The sequence below is a fragment of the Canis lupus genome, chromosome 29 (genome assembly GCF_048164855.1).
Source record: "Canis lupus baileyi chromosome 29, mCanLup2.hap1, whole genome shotgun sequence".
Classification (NCBI taxonomy): domain Eukaryota; kingdom Metazoa; phylum Chordata; class Mammalia; order Carnivora; family Canidae; genus Canis; species Canis lupus.
Genome location: NC_132866.1, coordinates 13,438,789 through 13,450,918, shown reverse-complemented (window position 1 = coordinate 13,450,918; position 12,130 = coordinate 13,438,789). Strand labels below are relative to the sequence as shown.

General features: G+C 37.4%; 2 protein-coding genes across 5 annotated transcripts in view; one reads left to right on the top strand and one right to left on the bottom strand.

Moving 5' to 3' along the window:
* The window catches only part of PDZD8 (PDZ domain containing 8), an 83,067-nt gene that overhangs the window by 54,084 nt on the left and 16,853 nt on the right, over nt 1–12,130 (bottom strand). For all 3 annotated transcript variants that reach the window (XR_012020521.1, XR_012020520.1, XM_072805158.1), the window contains exon 2: nt 2,738–2,863. Coding sequence is in view for 1 of the 3 variants with exons in the window: in XM_072805158.1 (XP_072661259.1) it covers nt 2,738–2,863 (126 nt within the window). In the remaining 2 variants the exon portion in view is untranslated. The remainder of the gene's footprint in view (nt 1–2,737; nt 2,864–12,130) is intronic.
* Nucleotides 1–12,130, top strand: part of SLC18A2 (solute carrier family 18 member A2) — a 114,838-nt gene that overhangs the window by 93,940 nt on the left and 8,768 nt on the right. The gene's annotated exons all lie outside the window — the stretch shown is intronic.

Sequence of the window (12,130 nt, the reverse complement as noted above, 5' to 3'; positions counted from 1 at the left end):
CTCTACCTGTGTCTCTGCCTCTTTCTCTCTGTGTCTCTCATGAATAAATAAATAAAATCTTTTTAAAAAAACATGGTTGGGTTTATAAAGATAGTGACTAGAAAATGCTCTAGACAGGTGTGTGCTTTCTCCCAAGAAGAAGCTGTCACCTGGAGGAAGGTGATGGCAATATAACCCAAGTTTACAGGCTATTGTCTCTACTTTCCTCTTCAACTTCTAAAAATGTGAGTTAACAACGAACTACTGTCCATGCTTTCCATATCAAATCCCTAGAAATGCTGATCCTTATTTTTTAATTTTTTTGACCAGTGATACAGTAACAAAAATCAAACAATATAAAAAAGTTTATAGTGAAAAGTTTGCCTCTCACCTTTACCCCCAGTCCATCATCAACCCAGTTCCCTCTCCTATACCCCTTAAGAAAGTTTTCTTTCAAGTTCTTTCAGAAATTCATTATATAGTTCTTTATTAAAATAAAGTAGGACAGACACACTCACAAATTGTAATGCTTATCACTTATCTCAATCCAATGTGACCTAAATAATGCCTGACTATACTTGGCTCAGTGCCTTCATGAAGTCTTTGATTCATGGCTGACAGCAAGGCTTTAACAAGCAGTACCTCAGATAAAGCAAAAGAATGGTGAGCACCGGTGACACCAACAGCTAGTAGTTGAACAGCCACAACCAATATAATCAATCTATACTCCCACCAGCAACATTAAGGCAAAAGAACTAGTTTTTATAAATTCCTATAACAGTATCTCCTTATTACACATCACCTACATCATAGTAAACAAATGTATGTTGAATAAATGAATAATAAATCTCCTTCAAGGCTGTCTTTGTAGGTTTGGGAAAGGGTAGATGAGCAGCCAGATACAGGAGGGGCAAGAAATTTTGTCCAAAACTGCCCTTCTAATGTCTTAAAGTTGCTATACTATTTTGGAAAAGTTAATCCAATGGTATGATTCTGAATCTACAAGAAATGTGAATCTACAAGAAAATTCAGTAGAACAAAAAAAAAAGAAACATCTGGTCAAAATTTCCTTAGTCATAGGTCACTTAAAAAATGTCCTTCCAAAAAAAACAAAAAACAAAAAAATGTCCTTCCTAATCTTAATAGGACAAGCCCAAATTAAAATTAGGTATCTAATACTCCCGCTTACCATATCATATTTAGTTTACTCATTTCAAAAAGCTGGGTTTTTAACTGTATATGTCTTTTACTGTACACTGTGGTCCCTTTTACAAAATCTACACTATATTTAGTCTTTCCTTGATAAAAGAATTCCTTTTCAACCAGTCTTTCTGACATAATGATGTACAGTATTGAATCACTCCAAGACAAAACAAAAGAAGTGTTTAGCACATTATCAGTATACTCAAAATTAACATATTAGCAAGGACACAAATACATTAGGTACAAAATATAACTCTGTACCTCGGCACTTCTTGTTTTTATGAGCTAGAAATAAAAATAGAAGTGATAAGTACCAAGTAAGGGTACAAATAAGTGTCATATAAATGTAGCATAAGGACAATATTCTTGTACTTGAAATAAACAGAACAATTAAAGAGGCAGTTGCTGAAGTGGATCAAGGAAGTCTGGTTTCAAGGAGCAGAAAACAGGGTAAGGCCTTCAGTGGAGAATCAACACAAGAAGCATAGTACTTTAAAATATCTAAGGCAGGGAATAGTGAACTATGTCCATGGGCCAAATCCAGTCCCTGCTTGTTTTTGTGTAGCCTATAAACTACCAAAGGATTTTACATTTTTTAAATGATAGAAAAAAATTAAGAGTATTTCAGGACACATGAAAATTATGAAATTCATATGTAGAGTTTTATGGGCACACAGCCATACTATGCCCATTCGTTTACCTGCTGTCTATGACTGCTTTCATCCTATAAGGCTGAGCTGAGTAATGGCAACAGAGACCATGTGAATCATGAAGCCTAAAATATTTACTATCTGGCCCTTGAGAGAGAAAGTTTGCCAACCTCCTGCTTTAAGAAAGAAAGCCTATGTGGCTGAGACATTATGAGTGAGGAGCTAAGAAGTGAAAGAAGCTAGAGAAGCAAGAGACGCATGTAGGCCACAGCAAGGATTTGGGTCTATATTCTAGTAACAGGGAAGCCATTAAAGAATTTTAAGTAGGAAAGTGACAAGAAGATTTGCATTTTAAAAAGCTCATTCTGGTGGTTACATCTGTAATCAGTATTAGGAGAAAAGTAAGGAGGTTAGTGTACTAGTTTAAGCAAGATATGAACACAGTTTAGACCATGGGGCATGCAAAGTAAAATAAGGAGGCTGGACAAGATTATTTTGGAGATCCCTTTTCAGCTCTAAAATGTTAAGAATCGCAGGGCTTTCTAAATCTGGATTTGCAACTTTCCAGGGTATTTATGATTATCACATACAAGTCTGGAGAATGTTGTACCAAAACAGCTCTCCAAAAGTCAGTAAATTAGAAATATGCCAAAAGAGCATCAAGCATCTAAAAAGTCTGGGAATTACTGAAGAATAAATGATCCTCTCCATTAGAATACTTTCTAAAATATGGTATATATTTTTTGCAAGCTGGAAAGGATTAGTTTTAGGAAATTTATGATTAAAGATTTACAGATCATAAAATATAAATTAACCCAAAGGGGGAACAAACACAAATATAGTTAAGTATATTTTCACTGCACTTTCTTTCTCATAATGTAGCAAAGATGAAACAAAGAACATACCTGCTACACTCTAACAATGTAACTTTAAGGCGGCCTTCAGTAAGTGCCCATTGTTGTATATGGATATGCTCTTCTTCATCTTCTTCAAATCCTTGCGAAGTTTGGAATGGAAAAAACGGCTTAAACCTGAGAAAAGTAAAGATAATACTAAATTTTGGGGCAATAAACACCACAGTTTGAAGAGTAATAACAAAACTTACCTATAGGAAAACAACAGAAAACACCTAATACTGCATGTACCCTAAAAACCCAAAGCTTATCATATACTCTCCTACAATGGCAGCAGATGGTGCCTTCTCTGTGGCACCCAGAACTCCTGTTTTCTTTTTTTCTTTCTTTTTTTTTTTTTTTTGGCATGCCCTCATTGATAAGGTAGGACACTTAGAAAAAAGGAAACAAAAATCTAAAGACCACCATTAGGCCCTGAAACTTGGGTGGGGCAGGATAGATATTCTTTCTGGACCAGATGGGAAGAGTGTTCCTATTGTACAAGATCAAAATTCAGAATGCACTGTTCCTGGAAACAATATAATTGATAGTAATTAGTACATGGCAATGATTAATAATAACAATTAATGGTGGTAAAGGTACTCATTAGAATTGTTTACTATTTGCCAGGCAGTATGCTAAGAGCTTTCCAAGCTTTCTCTCATGTAATGCTTACAATGCTTGAAAGGATGCTATAACTAGCTTCCCTTTCCAGATGAGAATAGTGAGTCTTAGAGGTTGAAGGATTTGCTCAATGTTACATGGTGGGTGGCAAAACCAGAATTCAAGGTAGTGTGACTGCATCAAAATCCAAACACTTCAGTTACCCATGAATAATTCAGGCCTCTATGTGCATATTCTTTAATACTCTGGTTTTCATGGAGAAACTTATGCTGTGTTATGAACTGTAGGCTTTAAAAACTCTAATTTGAAACACAAATTCATGTCTTCATTAAAGCAACGGACAAAGAAAATGAAGAGAAAATTGGGCTCAGCGACCTAAAGTTCTCAATTCACTTTATACACTGCCACTAGACATGGCATTTGTCTGCTTGAAGCTTCAATGGCTTCTTATTAACCCCACACGAAAAGATAGTCAAAAGTTCTTGATTTCACATCCAAGGTCCACCAAAATTAATCTTTCCAATGACATTTTTTCTTATTAGAAACCTTCCTATCTAGAAAGTGTAGTCACCTCACGTACCCAGAAGATACCATACACATTCCTGTTTTCAGGCTTTTTGAACTAACTGGATGTTTCCCCTACATCTCAAAGCCTAGCCAAATCCTAAACACTTTCTAAAATCAGCTTTAGGTCCTAGATCACAGCAGAGCACACACACTGCTTTCACTCCTCTTTATTTTGAGTTACTTAAATTGCCATGATTTATGCCTATATGTGACCTGGTCTCACACTGTTTGTACCCCTCATGCACACAATCAGGGCTCAAGTATGTGTTGAGCTGATTTATGGAAATCCCACACTAAAAATGAAATAAACATTTAGAAAATATTAATAGCCCACTATAGCTAATATTGAAAGATACTGATGGAGAGAAATACTGTTTTATGGTTTTCCCAATCAAACAGGATCAAAGGAAAAACTTTTTAGGGAAAGATACGTAGGTATACAAATAATGCTCAGTGCTTTTCTCCTGCTTCTGAACTAGGAGGGAGGCAGAGTCCTCTCAGTTCCTTAATTTGCATTTGAAGTCATTTATTTATTTTTTATTTATTTTTTTATTGGTGTTCAATTTACTAACATACAGAATAACCCCCAGTGCCCATCACCCATTCACTCCCACCCCCTGCCCTCCTCCCCTTCCAACACCCCTAGTTCGTTTCCCAGAGTTAGCAGTCTTTACGTTCTGTCTCCCTTTCTGATATTTCCCACACATTTCTTCCCCCTTCCCTTATATTCCCTTTCACTATTATTTATATTCCCCAAATGAATGAGAACATATAATGTTTGTCCTTCTCCGACTGGCTTACTTCACTCAGCATAATACCCTCCAGTTCCATCCACGTTGAAGCAAATGGTGGGTATTTGTCATTTCTAATCGCTGAGTAATATTCCATTGTATACATAAACCACATCTTCTTTATCCATTCATCTTTCGTTGGACACCGAGGCTCCTTCCACAGTTTGGCTATCGTGGCCATTGCTGCTATAAACATCGGGGTGCAGGTGTCCCGGCGTTTCACTGCATCTGTATCTTTGGGGTAAATCCCCAGCAGTGCAATTGCTGGGTCGTAGGGCAGGTCTATTTTTAACTGTTTGAGGAACCTCCACACAGTTTTCCAGAGTGGCTGCACCAGTTCACATTCCCACCAATTTAATTCAAACTGGCACCACATTTTTGAAAAGAAAAAAAATTAGGAACTAAGTCTTATTATGTTAATACATTAATGTAATTGAGTGCTTTTAACATGCAAGCCTTATGGTTCCTGTAGGACACACCACTGTCTTTATCTTTACAAAGATCACTATACTGGTACACAATCAACTTTGAATATAACAATCCAGCTAAGTCACAGCTGTTCTATGAATAAACTTTTCTTGCCATGTATAAACTTAAAATTCAATAAAAACATTTCCCACAGGTGTGTGACTTCAATGTTCTATGAAACAAAATCTTATTTGGTTTATTAATGCTGCTAGCAGAGTTTGCTAAAGTGTTTATGCACAAAAATACACTAAAATCACAAAACTGAATTCCATTTAAATATAGCACACTGAACAGTGGGGTAAAGCTATTTGTTCACCAAGCTAATAAACAGAATCCACACATTCATATCCTCTAAGGACATCTGGTTTTCTAAGGTTTTATGTGCAAGGCTTTAAGTATCCCAAACTCATAAAAAAATCTAAACTATGAAGCAGGCTACTTCTGCCCCTCCGTTTTACCTTCCTATCCTACATTATCCTTCTTCAGAATTTGTGAGCCTTTTTCTTCTGTTAACCAATCACCCTAAAAATGTTACTGTTTTGTCTTTCAAGTGAACAAACTACTTGCACTTCTTCCTGCAGAAGCCTTAAAAAGCAACCCAGAAAGATTAACTTCTGAAATGACAGCAGGAAAAGCTCCACTGACCCTCTCCACAATAAAACTGGTAGAAATTATTAAAACAAAAATAACAGAAACAAAATAATTAAAGCCTCTGAAATGGCCTAAGGGTAAACAGCAATGAAGAAACGTATATTCAAGAAAATCTACAAAAATTTGGTAAGAAAGGTGAGAGTCTGTGGTGCCTAAACCAAGACTACTTCCCTCCAACAAGGTCAGCAAGAGATTCCACTCTAGACTGCCGCAGCCAAGAACACAAGTGGTCTCACTTCCAGCTCACAAACGGCTTTCTTCCTGAGAGGAGCAGGATGGCAGTGTTTCTCATTCAGCCCTTTACTACCTAGGACTCGGGCTAAATTCCAGGCAGGTGTAGTCAAAGAGATGGGAGCTCCCTTCCTTGACCCCGCCCCCATCTGTGGAATGGAGGTTTCACCTTGGGTACAGTGCCCTGATGTCTTTGCTCTGGCTCATGATGCAATCAATGGCTCTATGCCAAGAGAGGCTTGCCTAAAGGACCTCGGGCTTCTGCCTCCCCTACCCAACCTCACACCTAGCTTGGGGAGTTGGGGGTGTCACTCACAAAGAAGCCTGCCATTGTTTCCACCCCCAGCTCCAGAGCTCTGGCTCAAAATTTTTGCTAAGTTGGTTGGAAAAGGAAAGGCAGGCCATAAAAAAAATTCCCAGTCTCTTCACAAAAGAACTAATTTCATTTACCATAAAACATGGAGAAGCTCAAACGTAAATGTGCTCTCAAGAACAATGGAGGTTGTGACATAAGGCAATTGGGAGGAGATTCATGGATTTAATGAAGATATAGCTTATAAAAAAGACTGCCTAATAGTTTACAGGAAATAAGACAGCTAGGGGAATCTCTCCCAGGTCAGGACAAATATCAAACACTGACCTCAGAAATTATTCCTTCAAAGAAGCCACAATTTGACTGGATTAGTTGGTAGAACAATGTATGCCTCAGGGTACTGGTGAAAACAATAGGCAAAATGGGGGTAGAGGGTAGACTTCACTAAACCCACCAATCACTAAAAGCCAAACAAAAAATAAGCCCTGGGAGAGGGGGACCAGGGCTCAAAGCTGCTACAAAATATTACCTAAAATGTTTAACTTCCAACAAAAATTGTGAAGCATGCAAAGAATCAGGAAAGCAGATTTACTTCTGACCCATAAAGCAGAAAGCGGGCAACACAAACCACCACTGAGAATCAGCAGGTGTTGGATTTAACAGGAAAGGTTTCAAAATAGCTATTACAAATATGTTCACAGAAATTTTTTTAAAAGCATGATTACAGAGGTAAAAGTAGGTATTATGACAATGTCACATCAAAGACAGAATATTAATAAAAATATAGGAATTGTGCATATTAAAAAAAATCAAATGGGAATTCCAGAGTTGAAAACTGATAATTGAAATAAAAAATTCACCAAAAGGGCTCTCAACCATAAATATGAACTGGCAGAAGAAAAGAAGTAGTGAATTTGAAGACAGAGCAACAGAGGTTATGCAAGCCAAAGAACAGAGAGAAAAAAGAATAAAGAAAAATTAACTGAACCTTAGAGAAATGTGGGAAACCATTAAGAACACCACACACACATAATGGGAGTGCCAAAGGGAAGGACGAGGAGGAGAGGAGAGAGGGGAGCAGAAAAAATAGTGAAAGAAATATCCAAGGCAGCCAGTAAGCCCTAAAGCCACAAATTAGATGATTCCATTCATATGAAAATCCAGAATAGAGAAATCTATAGAGACAGAAAGTACATTTGTACTTAGGGTTGGGGTGGTAGGAAGATCAGGAGAAAGACAGCTGAAGGGTAGGGGGTTTTTCTTTTTGAGGTGGTAAAACTGTACTGTGGTGATGATGGTACATATCTGTGAATATACTAAAATTTGTTGAATTGTAAGCTTTAAGTAAGTGAATTTTATGGAACATGAATTATATCTGAATAAAACTTTTAAGAAAAATCCCAACCCAGTTTACCCGGAAATAATTCTCTTGTTGTTTTGATACATAAATGTTTGGTTAGAATTATCTGATTTGGGCAGCCCGGGTGTCTCAGAGGGTTAGCACTGCCTTTAGTCCAGGGCGTGATCCTGGAGACCCGGGATCGAGTCCCACGTCGGGCTCCGTGCATGGAACCTGCTTCTCCCTCTGCCTGTGTCTCTGCCTTTCTGTCTCTCTCTGTGTCTCTCATGAATAAATAAATAAAATCTTAAAAAAAAAAAATCTGACTAAATGAGAAACAAAACCATAAATGACAGCTCCATAAAAATAACCTATAGTAAAAAAATAAAAAAGTAACCTATAGTCTCCTTTAAGGCTTATGAAAAACAAAGACTTATTAAACAGTTACCAAACCAGGTACTGACTAAAAACCACTTATTTGCTCACTTAATCCTTACAACTACCCTGAAACTGGGCTTTAGCAGGTCTAACCAGATCTTAGAAGTCTTACAGATACTATGCATTTAGAAGTTGTACAGATACTGAATTCAATACCAGAACTTATATTAGTCTGCTAGGCCTGCTGAAACAGAAAATCACAAACTGTGTGGCTTAAAAAACAGAAATTTATCTTTCATGGTTCTGGAGGCTACAAGTCCAACATTAAAGTATCAAGAGGTTTAGTTTCTGGTAAGACCTCTCAGCTTGGCTTGCAGACAGGCACCTTCTTGCTGTATCCTCTCAGGGCTTTTTCTATCTGCACACATACTCATGCTTCTTTCTCTTCTTGTAAGAACATTGATTCCTACTGGATTAAGCCTCCATCCTTCTGACCTCACTTAACCTTAATTACCTCATTAAAGGCCCTATCTCAAACACCATTACGCTGAGAGTTAGGGCTTCAACATATGAATTCCGGAGTACACAACTCAGTCCACAACAAAACTCAAATGTAACTCCAGAGCCTGGTCAATAGTCCCTGAGATTGATTTGATTGCCACACAGTTTTCTGCAGGAGTAATGCACTAAACTTGGCCTGAAGGTACCCAGCAAGGATGCTCATGGTTTCACATATATTATTGTTTTTGATCCATAAAGTAACATGACGAAGTATAGTTGCAAATCATTTCTTCATTTCACGCAGATAAGGAAACAGGTTCAGAAGAAAACAGACTGCTGGAGACTAAATCTTTTATTACGAAGTTACATGAAAATAGGGCAGCCTGGGTGGCTCGGCGGTTTAGCACTGCCTTCAGCCCAGGGCCTGATCCTGGAGACCCGGGATGGAGTCCCACATCAGGCTCCCTGCATGGAGCCTGCTTCTCTCTCTGCCTGTGTCTCTGCCTCTCTCTCTGTGTGTCTCTCATAAATAAATAAAATCTTAAAAAAAAAGAAAAAAAAAAAAAAAGAAGTTACATGAAAATAAATGCCAGCAAAATGAGGGCATAAAGCAAGAAAGAAGAAAATGGTCCAGAAAACAGTGACTCCAAGTCCAAAAAGCAATGATACCCTACACCCAGAGGACAGGTATGTCAAGCCAAGAGAGAAGCCTAGTAAGGAATAGGTGAAGAAGGCTCCTTTTTTTTTTTTTTTTAACTTCATCTACAGAGGATTCTAGCAGTGTCCTGTCCTAGTGAGCACACAGTTATGATGTATGAAGGGCAAGGCCCACACTGCAGGCCCAGAAGGGGGATGGGTCAGGTTCCCAAGTGAAAGATGGCTCTCAGCTCCATCTCCTCGATCTTCGGAGTGCTGTCATATTTGATTGTACCAGGAGACACTGGGCATTTGTGCCCAGAGTTCTTGTTCCCTGATGATACATTGTGAGGCCCTTTGTTTGGAGTTGAGGTCCATGCTGGTGTTCTAGAACAAGAAGAAATAAGGTAATGGGACAAGAACTTGTTCTAGAACAAGTAGGAAATAAGGGCAATGAATAAGATAAGCAGAAGGAATGAGAAGCGAGAGGTTAATTTTTCATTTAAATCTTGAAAATCTGGTTAAGGCAATTAGGTAAGAAATAAAGAATTCAAACTTGATCATAGGGACACACTGCCTTGAATGATACAAAGATTCTGAAATTGGAATATAGAGAAGGAAACATAAACTTGCATATTAGGTAGCTCTGCAATAAAGAAAAATTATACAGACATAGTAACAATGTAAACACATAGACCAGTCAAGGAAGACAACTCTGAACAAAACATAAGTGCTATCAGTTATATATAAATAAGGACATAGTTCAATGAATGAAGACAGTGATATAACTAGACCTGAAGAAGGCAGAGGGAAGGAGAGAGAGGGTTATCACCTAGCTAAATCCTACCTACCTCAGAAAGAAGTCAATCAATAGACAATGTCTGAAATTATTAAAATAAGTATCACAATATGACATTGTTGAGCACCACAGAAGTAACACTGCAATTAATTAGCAAAGCTAATTTTACTAAGTACTTACTGTATAAAAAGCATGACATTTATCAATTCTCACAACAGTTTTAGAAGATGAGTACTACAATTTCCATTTTGTAGATGAGGAAACAGACACAGAAGTTACACAGTTTGCTCAAGGTTATACAGCTAGTAAGCAGTGTGGCCAAGATAAAAATCTAAGCAGTCAGGCTCCCAAATCTATGTTCTTAATCAGTGCCTCTTAAAAGCTGTTAAAAACAGAAACAGTTACAAATGGTTGCTTCTGAAGAGTATGTCTTACAGGTGATGAAGGCAGAGGATTTAGGGAAGTGATTGCTGACTTTCATTATAAGTCCTTCTGTTATATTTGATTTTTTATTTGATTTTTAAATTATGTACATTAACTAAAGTGAAAAGACAATAGCAAATGCTAGAGATGTGAAACTACTAATGCAGACTATTAGAACTACTTTGAAAACCCAGCGGCAGTATTTACTAAACCTGAAGAAATGCATAACCTGTGACCCAGCAAACCTACTCCTAGATATACACAACAGAAATGGGTAAAAATGCTCCCCGCAAGACATGTATAAGAATATTCACAACAGTGCTATCCAATGGTCCAACAAAAGAAGGGATAAATTGAGGTACAATCACACAGTGGAATACTCCACAGCAAATACAATGAACTATATCCATATACAATAACATGGATTAATTTTACAAACATACTGCTGAGCTACATAAAGAATCTAGAAAAACAATGAGTGGTACAATATGACTTGATTTATATGAAGTTCAAAAACAGATAAAATAATAAAGACCAACCCCAAAACAATGGTGGTAGAAATCAGGCAGAGCAGGGAGGGCAGTGACTGGGGGGCATACACGGGAGTTCCTGGCTGCTGGTAATATTCTATTGCTTGTTCTGAATGCTCTTCTGTTCACTTTGTAAAAATGCATTAAACTGAATTTTATAATTAGTGCACATTTTAAGTAAGGAGTTGTATTTTAGTAAAAATTTAAAAGAAAAACCATGTTTAATTTAAAAATGTACATTACTTTGGTAACATTTTAAAAATACATAGTATTTAAATTTTAGACGTACAAGTGAAGCCAAGCCTTCTTCTTGTATGTGGATCTGAATCTTTTTTTAAGGTCTAAAATATGTTTTTTCTCTAAGATGCTTCTTCAAGAATGCTCTTATAGAGCACCCTGAATGCCAGCTGGTGACATCTCCATCACATGGCAGCAGTAAAACTGTTTGCAAACACTGTGATCTTTAGAGAAAGAGGGTTTACTACAAACCCGATATAAAAATAGTCTGAGGTCTAAATCTACTCTTGACTTCAGCATGGGCTTGTATGTCTTTGCCAAAGTAATAAATCTGCTCAAGTTTTCAGCTCAATAAAAGGGAAAACATACTAACAATTGGAGCAAGTCAAAAAAAGACAGCTATCTCCATGCACTGTATCTCTAGAAATAGGCAGAAGTTGGACGAGACTTTGTCAAGGAGGGAGGGTGTCATGAAAAGAACACCAAAGTTAGAATCCTACAATCCCAACTCCTAGAGATTTGTTTCAAAATAATCTGGGGAGGGGAGTATGGGGGGACAGGGAATCAAAAGTGGCCACAAATTAATGACGGTCTGCTATGGATTATGGGGGTTTACTGAACTATTCTTTTAACTTCTAAGCAAGTTTGAAATTTTCCATAATGAAGAACTAGAAGAGGTTTGTTCTGTACACTAAAACAAATTCAGTTCTCCCTTCGTTTCTCCCTTCTCTTTATACTTTCTTTAGCAACATCATTTGCTCTCACTGCTTTTACAAGTTCTATATATTGATGCCTAAAAGTAAATTAGACACCTTTTCTTCAAACTTGCTCCTCTTCTCCTATTTTCTTACTGGCACTGAAGATTAAATACACACTTGGGAACCTGTAGTTACCTTTTACTCTTTCCCTTCTCACAT